This window comes from Erpetoichthys calabaricus, chromosome 4 (genome assembly GCF_900747795.2).
Source record: "Erpetoichthys calabaricus chromosome 4, fErpCal1.3, whole genome shotgun sequence".
In the NCBI taxonomy this organism is placed as follows: domain Eukaryota; kingdom Metazoa; phylum Chordata; class Cladistia; order Polypteriformes; family Polypteridae; genus Erpetoichthys; species Erpetoichthys calabaricus.
The window spans coordinates 28,276,539-28,288,082 of NC_041397.2; the positions used below are offsets into that span (position 1 = coordinate 28,276,539).

At 36.0% G+C, this 11,544-nt stretch overlaps 1 protein-coding gene across 1 annotated transcript in view; it reads left to right on the forward strand.

Annotated features, from left to right (window-relative positions):
- alg5 (ALG5 dolichyl-phosphate beta-glucosyltransferase) overlaps positions 1-8,655 on the forward strand; it is an 87,675-nt gene extending 79,020 nt beyond the window's left edge. The window contains exon 10 of the mRNA XM_028799281.2: positions 8,296-8,655. Within this exon, the coding sequence (XP_028655114.1) occupies positions 8,296-8,411 (116 nt within the window). The 3' untranslated portion in view covers positions 8,412-8,655. The remainder of the gene's footprint in view (positions 1-8,295) is intronic.
- The last annotated feature ends 2,889 nt before the right edge of the window (positions 8,656-11,544 follow it).

An 11,544-nucleotide genomic window follows, 5' to 3' on the forward strand; every position in this document is an offset into this window, starting at 1 on the left:
ATGTGGCATGAAGGAAAAAATAGTGGGTTGGAATAAACTAATACAGTACTAAACATTTGTCAGAACATGTATAGTATGGCTTGGTCTCCTAATTGCTTTAAATAACAGGTTCTCACATCTTCATCCTAACTTTGTTCTGAAATATTTTATTTAACTATTACATTGAAATGCACCAAAACAAGCAGATGATTAACATGAACACTATCTATTGAATTATTATGTGTCAGGTGAGGTAAACACATATCAGAATTTCTCATTAGCACCACAAGATGAGAAAGTAAACAACTCAAAGTTCTAATTACGTGAGAAAACAAGTTTCCTCTTGCTACAGTTCATTTACTATACATGTGTCCATTTTGGAGATTTGTCTGCTTTGTTTCCAGACATATCAAACTTCAAAGATTTATCTGTTAATTACACACCCTGTTTTTACATATTTTTTAAATATAGAGCTCTAAGACATATTCATATTATTTCTCATATCTATTCTGTGTCTGATAAAAACTAATCAATAGACACTGTTAAACAATCAGCTGTTCACAAGAATACTTACCTTTTTATAACAGTTGTATCAGTAGACAATTTTTCAAAATATCCCTTAGTGTTTTTTTTTTGTTTGTTTTTGTTTTTTTACTTATCAGTCCCTCACCCCACACTCTATGAAAGGTTTGGTACGATTGTGCCAACTTTTCAGATTATTTTTCAGGTCTAGTGCATCATATTTATGATACTATATATGTATTTTACTGATTCCTTTCCTCATTTTTCTTCCAAAATTGTCAGTCTGAACATACCTATTTTTAACAGGAAATATAATATTTATTTCCACTTCTTTGGTTGTTTTTGCAGAGGAAAAGCTATAAATCAAAACATAATGCAAAGATGTATGTAAAAAAATAAAAACTTGCCTAATGTTAAATAATGTATTACTCAATTCGATTTTATATAATTTGATTTACATTAAAACTAAAACTCTGGAAAAATGAATGTAAAGTATCAGTATATTCATTTTTCCTCATTGATAGTTAACATGGAATGTTTCTTAGCATTTGAGGAACAGTGTTCAATCTGTTTTGCTTGTGCTTGAAACTTAGTTAGTTACTGTAAAAATATCTTATTACATCCTGTAATTTAAACATGCTGTAGAATTTAAAATCAGATTTGTATATACTTGAAACTAAATTTTAAATATGAAACATTATAATCTCAATTATTAGTTGACAGCCTTACAAACTTGCACTCTACTAATGTTAGACAGCATATTGTTGTGTTATGTACCATAAATGAGTATCCTCAGTATTATTGTGAAGGCAAATAAGATACTCTGTTTCTAGGGTTTTCTTTATTGAATGCAGCAAATTAAAACAATTTTTACTGTTGGAGTCACCTTTAACTTTAGTGAAACAAAAGGGAATAAATTTCAATATATTGCATAATTGAATTACAACATTTAATATGTTTAAATATAACAAAATAAGATTGTTATCTTATCATGTCCCCTGTATTGCAGTAATATTGTACAGGTTGGTCCTTAACAAATTTCAAACATTATGAATGGACACTTAGATAGTACAAAAAAAAAACTCTAGACATGGCTTACAGAACACACAGATGTAGTGTGAGGCTGTCTGTCACTTTTACTTAGGGTGTACATTTTTTAGGTTAGCGAGTACAAATATAAACCCTTGATGCATATTTTTAGGAATTCAGTGTACACTGGAGAAATTTGAAAGGACTCGATAGTGGTAAATATTATCCTTTTATATAAAAAGGGTGAACAGGCAGATCTAAGCAACTATAGGCCAGTAAGCTTAATGTGCATTACAGGAAAATTAATGGAAGGAATTATTAAGGATAAGATTGAGCAACACCTGGCAAGAATAGGAGTTTTACTGAACAGTCACCATGGGCTCAGAAAAAGGAGATGATGTTTTACTAACATGCTTGAATTCTATGAGAAAGCAACAAAAGTATATGATCAAAGTGGAGCACATAATATTATTTATCTTGAGTTTCGGAAAGCATTTGGTAAGGTGCCACATGACAGGTTGGGTATCAGACTAAAAGAAGTGGGAGTTCAGTGTGATGTTTATAAATGGGTGCAAAATTAGCTCAGACACAGGAAGCAGAGAGTGATGGTGCGAGGAACCTCATCAGTACCTGCTGATGTTAAGAGTCGTGTCCCGTAGGGGTCAGTGTTGAGCCAGTGCTATTTTTAATAGATATAAGTGATTTGGATAGGAATAGAAGATACCAAGATAGGTGGATTGGCAGATAATCTGGAATCCACTGAATCATTACAGAGGGACTGTACGGCATACAGGCTTGGGTAGATTTGTAGCAGATGAAATTATTTCAGTAAATCTACTTTGTGAGTAGTAAAAATGTTAGGTTTGAATATACAATGGGATGGCTGAAAATCGAAAGTACACCTTACGAGAAGGGTTTAGGAGTCATATTGGACTCTATATTATTAACTTCCAGACAGTGTTCAGAAGTAATTAATAAGGTTAACAATGTTAGGTTAATATGTATAGAGTACAAGTCCAAGGAGGTTCTGCACACACTTTATAACACACTGGTGAGGCCTCACCTGGAGTACTGTGTGCAGTCTTGGTCTCCAGGCTACAGAAAGGACATAGCAGTTCTAGGAAAAAGTCCAGAGAAGAGCTACTAAGGTGATTCTAGGACCACAATGGATGAATTATGAAGAAAGAATAAAAGGGATCAGCCTTTTCAATTTAAGCAAAAAGGATTACGAGGAGACATGATTGAAGTGTTTAAAATTATGAAGGTCCAGTGGATTGGGATTGTTATTTTAAAATGTGTTCATCAACAACACGGAGACGCAGTTGGAAAGTTGTTAAGGGTAAACTTTGCACAAACATTAGGAAGCTTTTCTTTACACAGAGAACCATAGGCACTTGGAATAAGCTACCAAGTAGTGTGGTAGACAGTAAGACTTTAGGGACTTTCAAAACTAGACTTGATGTTTTTTTTAGAAGAATTAAGTGGATAGGACAGGCGAGCTTTGTTGGGCTGAGTGGCTTGTTCTCATCGAGATTGTTCTAATGTCATATTAACAGCTGAAAATTTCAAACCCAGACTGAGGTAAATAGTGACTTCTAAAGAAAAGCACCAATAATTAACTTTTGGAAAACATTCTGTGGTTGCAAAATGTTTTTTTTATTTATACTCTTGACATATTGTATTATCATGTAGTGAGGTATAGACCAGCAGGTCTTCATGATGCACAGGACTGATAATTTTTGCCAATATGTAGCTCTGCAAAAGAATTATATCTTTAGTAATTGTGAATGTGCCTGTTTGTAAGGGTTACACTAAAGAGTTAAATCTGGACAAAATAAAATTTGATCAAAACAAGTCTCCCATAACTGCCAAGGTGTGCAAGAACTGTAGACTTTGGATATGCTCATTTTAGAGTGAAACATTGAAAGAATTATGTACAGTATTTTCACCACTAGTACTTTTGAGGGTTGTCCCATAGTTCTGCCTTTGGATGCAGAATTAATATAATGCATTTATTATAGTCAAATAACATATCACGTTACAATACAGCATTATAGAACTGGGACTGACAATTTTATTTGTTTTTGAACCTTGGGGAAAAATGCTTTCAGTTGGTTTTATGGCATAAGAACATACAGTAATTAGTGAGCAGCATAGTTGTGAGCAAAACAGAATTATCAGGGTTAGGTCAAATGAAGAAAACTAATTAGTGGGCTTATGTTTAAGTTACGTAGTGCCGATTTATCCTGTGTGTGTGTTAGATGCATATATAAAGGATTTGAAAAGGAACATAGTTGTTTCAAAATGGGAAGCAACAGTTTAACCCCTGACTCCTGTTCAAGCTCCCGCTTTTTAGTGCTTGTAAATTGCAGCTCTGGTTGTTAAAATAAACTTTGTTGATGACAAACAGCACTGAACAACTCTATTCTTACTTTCTACTCAAGCTCATATTACATGTCTGTGCATTCATTTGATATGTGTAAAGATCTGCACTTAATCGAGGGATCTGGGAAGACAGACCTTAAGTGTCTCATGGAGAGCAACATTGGCAGTCTGCATCTTCTAAATAAAACTTATAAAAGTAATTGGTGGAGGGTAATCTTGCTTTGATATTTGGCTTAGGCCATTTAGTTGAAATTGGCATTTCATTTCATTTCTTTTCATTTGTCTCTCTCTATTATAAAAGAAAATCTTGAGATAAGACAATTGCCAAGAGATTTTTTCAAGTCCCGTCCTCATCTCAACCATTTATGGTTAATGGCTCATGCCCGCAGTCCTCTCACCTCTCTTTCGTGTGAATGGTTTTGTCAGACACAGTTCCTGTGCTCTCAGCTCTTAAGAATTTTTATGCTTTCCTCACTTTTAAGTTCCCAATAAAAGAAGACTTATTATGTCCAAATCTTATAGAAGAATTTCTTCCCGAAGAGTTATCAACAGAAGAAATGAGTACACGGGCAATCCTAGCACCGAGAAACAATGAAGTCAAACGAATTAACATGAAAATTGTTGATCGGTTAAACGGCAAATTGGTTAAATGCGTAGCAATAGAATATGTCTTCTACCAGCCAAATTACTGTTGAAAGAAGGATGTATCATAATGTTATTGTGAAATTTATGAATGAGTGTTGGGCTACGCAATAGGACAAGATTAGTTGTATTCAGAATTGGTCGAAGAATTCTGACATGTAAAATTTTAACAGGCGACAAGAAAGGTAATGCAGTACATTTTTCGTGGATAACATTAGACACCAAAGGAGATTTTGATTTGCCATTCGTATTAAAACGTTTACAGTTTCCCATTAGAATAGCTTTTTCTATGACAACAAATCACAGGGACAAATATTCTAAAAAGTCGGTTTATTTATTAGAGAGAAAGAAGTAATATTCACTCACGGGCAGTTATACATTGTGTTGTCACGATGGAAGTCCAAATACGGAATCAAAATTCAATGCGATATTGACAAAAGGTTAATTCCAAATATTGTTTTTATTGAAGTTTTACTGTAAAAGTGTAAGTTTAAAAAGTATTTGCGTGTTATTTTCAAAGCCAAACAGAACGAAAACTTATAATGCAACGAATACCTCTAACGCAACATGAAACATAATTTTCTTTCAATCTATTATGTTTTACTATTTTTTACTATGGTTAATTACTTGCTGTAATGTAAAATAGTCAGTTCTATTATGCATATGTAACAATTCCCATGAAAATAACAATCTGTTTAAATTGTACATCCCTTTCCCTATACGCAAGCAGCACTGAGAAGTGGCTCGTGCATAGCGCTCGCATGGGGGTTGGCGAGCAAAGTGAGCAGGGGGCAGAGCCCCCTAATTATTTTAAAAGAAAAAAATATATTGAGGTGTAAACTTCTGCAAAAAAAAAAAAAAAAACTTTGCAAATAATTTCCTGTTCAGGTTTTACTTTCAGTGTAGTTCAGGGGTATCAAACCCAGTTTCATTAAGGGTCAAAATTAACACTTTATATAACCAACGCGGGCTGAATATACAGTATCAACAAGGTGCATTAATTTTGTTACCGAGGTGAGACACAGGTATCTCTATCCTCAGCACAATTGTGAATTCTATATTTTGCCTTCTGTCTCTCACTTTATTTCAATTAGGGAATCCATTCCCGGACGGGTTTATCCATTCCCGGGAATTTGGGAATCCGCATTTCATTCCTGGGAATCCCAGGCTCCCGGGGATGACACAGTGCACGGGCATCTCACATGTGAACAGTTTTAGAACGACCAACACTTATTTTTAATAAAACTACTGCAATATGTTGACACAAATAAAAGACTAACCTTATTCATGCTGTCATATAAGTACATGTATCTTTAGTTGCGGTAATAAGAGCGTAGAAAGCACAACGTCCTCACAGGTGGTGCAGTGGTAGTGCTGCTGCTTTGCAGTAAGGAGACTGTGGAAGATTGTGGGTTCACTTCCCATTTCCTCCCTGTGTGGATAGCGCTTTGAGTACTGAGAAAAGCGCTATATGAATGAATTATTATTATTATTAACGTGTCCAGCGTGCGGTCGTCCAGGCAAGAGCGCACCTTCGTGCAGAAGTACGCCAGCCACTGAGAAAGTACGCTCTGCCTCCACTGAAGTAGGCGGCACATTCATCAGATACTGACACACTTGTTCTAAACAATGCCCATGCTTGCCGTTGCTCTGAAACACCGCCATTTCAGCTTTTACTGATGCATCCAGTTTCTTGTCATCATTCTGTGATGGCAAATTTCTTGGCACAGATAATGCAGATGCAACAGACTGACGCATTGAAATTTCAAGTTGTTCAAAGCTGTTGTCTGATAAAGTGCAAGCTGCAGCAATGGCGCCACCTTAATTACTTTCAACTATATCTCTGTTATTTCTTGATTAATTTCTACACTTTTACACGCTATATATGCGAGCTTGGCCGTTCCCATTTTCCCGGGTATTACAGCAGTTTCATTCACGGGAATAAAAAATGACCGGGAGCCCGGGAATGGATTCCCTAATTTCAATGTATTCCCTCTTTATCTACTTTTCTTCTCTTGTACATTACAATGGGTTGGGAAAGCTGCTGGTAACCATGGGACCAAAATCAGTATTGAGTTAAAGAAAATTACGTCAGTGCATAAACTCAAGTGAGAGCCACAGTATGGACACACGACAATTTGTAGCTAAATCACATCCACTCACACTTGCTTTAACATGCCCAATAACTGGATGGTACATGAATACGTTAAAAAAACTTGGGTGTACAATGAGTGTGCTGGTGATATTGGATCATGCAGACTGCATTTGGAAATTGTCAGAAAGTAATTGTGATCACATTGAAAATAGGTAGAAATGGCAGTGAGTTTTCTGTCCACATGCAACAACTGAGTCCATGGAAATGACAAAAGAATCATGTAGGGCAATCAGGTGGCCAGCCCTGACATCTGTGTGTCTTTAAAAACTAAGCAGAGTGGCAGCAGTGGCATATGTAAGCTACCGTCTCCTTCATGAGACTGACACATTTTTGGTGTAATGCTAAAACGGTAATTTATGGCCAGTATGGCATGTTACCTTCACACTGTTTTTTGTTGGGTCATTACGAGCAGCTGGTTCTATTCTAACTGCAGGTTAGTAGCTGTGGTACCATGCGCTGCATAAATAAACACAATCAGTCACTGGAGATTCATTTTATTGCTAATTGTAAATGTAATCCAGTGAAATTATATAGATATATGTACATAAAACACACATTAAAGAGGGCATTTGAGAAAATTAACAGTCATCAGAGGTATATGTATCATGTTTTGAATATTGATTAAATAGGCTTACTTCAAAAGGTCCAAGAACCTGTGGGCCTTCACTCTGACACTCTTGGTGTAATTCATTAAAATGCAGCTTAGATTATGCCTAAGGAACAAGATTTTGAATTCATAGATCAAATTCTCAAGCTCATAGTTCATTATACCTTGAACATCAATGTTAAATGATAATTGTAAATGAACCAACCTCCTTTTGATCCAGAAATTGGATTAAGAATGCTATGAAAATGGATAAATATTAATATAGTTTTTATTTAATTTTTATTTTGAGTAGCATAGCTTTTATAATTTTAACTTTGTTTCTCAGGTTTGTATGGCTTAACCTGCTGGTAATCTTTGACATTTTTAGGTATAGATAAAAGTATATCTTTTTTTTTTTTTTTTTAATTTTTTAAAACCATACAAACAAGTCGAACTTAACAAACTAAACTCAGTTCAACACCCATCCAAAAAAAGAGAGAAAGGCCAACAGCCAGAGGAAGAAAGTAGAGAAGAGGGAGGCAAATCCTTTTCCCCAATGTAAAAGCTTATTCTAAAATGTTACTGATTGGGATCCTGCCAGATTTTTAAAAAGCTTTGAACAGATCCACTAAGTGAGAATTTGATTTTTTTTTTTTTTAGTATATAACATCAGTTACCCACTGACTTAAAAAAGATTTGCTAGGATTCTTCCAGTTGAAAAAGGTAAGTCTACATGCTAATAGTGAGGTAAAGGCAATTACAGTTTGTTTGTCCTTCTTCACAGATAAAAGCATATCTAAAACCTTTGACTTAAATTACTTAAACTTAAAAAGGTTACTAGCAAAATATTTTTGAGTGTATTGAAATTGTCCAAACATTCCTAAAATTTAAAATTCAGATACTTTTAAAACAATATTATAATTATTTTGATTATTTAGAATAACTGTAATTTTCATTTTTCGTCTAATTTTTTTTTTTAATTCTTTTTCCCCTCTAGGTTCCAAACTGGTCCCATTTTGGAGTTGGTTACAAATGGGCAGAGATCTGATTTTTATACGTCTAAGATATCTCACTGGTGCCTGGACACTAGAGTGCCAGAAAAAACACGACTGAAATATATGGTGAATGGGGAAAATGGGTTTATGCTATATAAGTAAAAAAAATGTGTTATTTTTATTTACCTTTTATACAAAACTTTAATGAAGAAGTACTGTATGACAAATAAGGGAGTAGTTGTTTTTGATCCCACTGCTTATATTATTTGTAGATTTCTGTCAGGATTCAAAGCATAAATGGATTTGTTTATCATTGGAATTATATGTTACCAAAAAATAAATCACACAACCCAAGAATTAAATATATGGAATGTTTTTGGTTACATAAATTTTACTCTGCACAGCAAGTGCATGAAACATTCATTTTTGAAAAATTCAGTCACCTTTATAACTAAATTACTCACAGACTTGGTCATTTTCACAAGCTTCTAGTGAACATTTTACTTTTAATAAATATTGACTCACCAAACTGACTCACCTATAGCACTGATGTATGTAAACCAACGAGGTCCAATATAGTGCCCATTTTTAGGACTTTATCTGCAGCAGTAAAAAGACAACTATGGGATGCTGGCCTATGAGGGCAAAATTTGAAGGAAAAAGCAATATCTGAAACTGTCAAATAAAAAGAAAAGGTTAAAATGGGCAAAAAGCACAGGCATTGGATAGAAGATAACTGGAAAGCATATTATGTGCAGCATTTTGGAATCATCTCTGTTATACAACACTGATATTTGGTGTGTATTTCATGAAGAAGCAAACTGAGAACATGTAAGGTGCTTGTTTTTCACTCTACAGACTTTGATGTCCATATCCTCTTATACATTTGTCCACCTGGGCCTTTCCCCTCTTTTTCTGGCCTAGTTAGATCCAGTTTGTCATCTTTTCACAAGACAGTAGCAAACATCTTTATATGAAATCTTCAGTTTCTTGGCAATCTATTACATGGAAAAAACTTCATTCTGCAAAAACAAAAAGTCGTGTTTCTTGAGTAAGCTGTTTCATTTTGGAATTTTTTTTAAGCCAGAACTGAACTTTAGGAATACTAGTACCTTACAACCCAAGTGAACAGCATAACCAGTTTCAGCAGTGCTAATGCAATTACAAAGGTTTTTCTATTAACCAATTAACATTTAAACAACCAATTAAGAATAAGCTAAGGGAATTGACCATTTGGACATTAAAGGATGGACTACCTGCTGAAAATGGAGCTTTGCAGTCATAACTTATGTGAAAAATAAATTGACAATCTGTTGTTTCAAGCAGTAATAACCATTAGAAACTCTAGTGTCTTGGTTATATTTTTAAATTAATGATTTATTAAAGAAAAAAAGTAATGACCTGTGATGGACGGCTGGGTTCCATGCCTGGCCGGGACGCCCCTGCTGTGTATGTTCTAGGGGAGCAGCCATGGACAGCTCAATACCTCCCCCGGGGCACTAGGTGGCAGCCTCCCTGGCCGACGCTGATTCCCCAACCTCCCGCAGGGCTCCATGGGAGATGGAGTCTTCCACAGCTTGGTTGGGCCCGGGGTGGCCGCTAGGGAGGGCTGTCTCCTTCCAACAGCCCAGCTGGACGATTCTACAGCCCCACCCGGAAGTACAATTAGGACCAGGTGGTCAAGCACCTGGAACACTTCCGGGTGGGTTATAAAAAGGGCCAGCCACCACCACTCGAGGGTGAGAGTCGGGAGGAGGAGGACTGAGCCTGAGGAGGAGGAGGAGGAGGAGTGGTGGTGGTGGTGGTAAAGGAAGAGAAGAGTGTTGTGGATTTATTGTAAGTGTTTTGGGACTGTGTTGAGCCTGTGGGACACGGGGAAGGCGTGCCCCACGGCTGAAGAAAAATAAAAGTCCATTGATTTATTACATGCCTCTGTGTTGTTCTGTGCCAGGTCAGGCGCTTATATAGCGCCTTTGTTACAGACCCCATAAACTGAAGTCTTGGTTGCGCCAAATTTAGCAGCAAAAACTGAAATCCTATGCTTTCCGGTACCTGGAGATCAGACGTTGGCATTGTTGTGGAAAAACTTTGGCCTACTTTTCTCTACAAAATTGTTTTAATTCAGCCACACTGATGAGTTTTCGAATATGAACTGCCAGTTTATGGTCCTGCCAGAACATCCCAATGGAGTTTAAGTCGGGACTTTAATGATACCACTTCAAAACCTTAATTTTGGTGGTTTTGTTTTCTTCTCAGCCATTCAGATGTGGTATTTCACTTGTGCTTTAGATCATTGTTTTGCTGCATAACCAAATTGTACTTCAGCTTCAGATCATGGACTGATGACAAGACATTCTCCCTCAGTACTTTTTGGTTGAGAGCTGAATTCATGTTTCCCTCAATTATGGCAAGTCACTCAGGCCCTGAAGCAGCAAAGCATTCCCACATCATCACATTACCACCACCATGGTTGACTGTGGGCATGATGGTCTTATTTTGGAAATCTGTGTTAGCTCTACACCAGATGTAATTGGACCCATATCTTCGAAAAAGTTTCACTTTTGATTCATCAGTCCACAGAACATTATTCCAAATGTTTTTTGGCAAAATTTAGACAAGACTTTATATTCCTCTTGTTTAGCAATGGTTTTCACCTTGCAGCTCTCCCATGGACACCATTTTTGACCAGTGTCTTTCTAATGGTGAAATCATTAGCTGAGCTGAGAGAGACCTACATTTCCTTAAATGTTTGTCTTAAGTTCTTCTGGGACAAGTTTTCTATATGTTCTTGGAGTAGTTTTGCTGGGTTTTTTCCACTTGGAGGTGATGGCTGTCAGAGTGGTTTGCTGGAGTCCCAAGGTTTTAGAGGTTGCTTTGTAACTCTTTTCCCAGTGATAAACTTCACTTTCTTTTCATAGAGGCATAGTGTGCTGCTTTTTGAGACCTTTTAGCCAACTTCACATCACAAGAAAGGTTCTACTTAAATTATGTTTAGATTCAATAGGGCTGCCAGTAGTCATCCTTGGGTTTGTTTCATCTAATTTAACCCATTGTCATTTAAACTTGGCATATTGGTTAACTGAGTGACTAAGAAGGCATCTACTTTTTCGTATGGGTAATATAGGTGTTGGCAAACTTTTTTCCTCCAATGAATAAAATTATTTAAAAGCTGTGTACTGTGTTTACTCAGGTCATCTTTTGTATTGTACTAAATTTATTTGAAGACTAATAATGAGTGTTATAAATAAGCA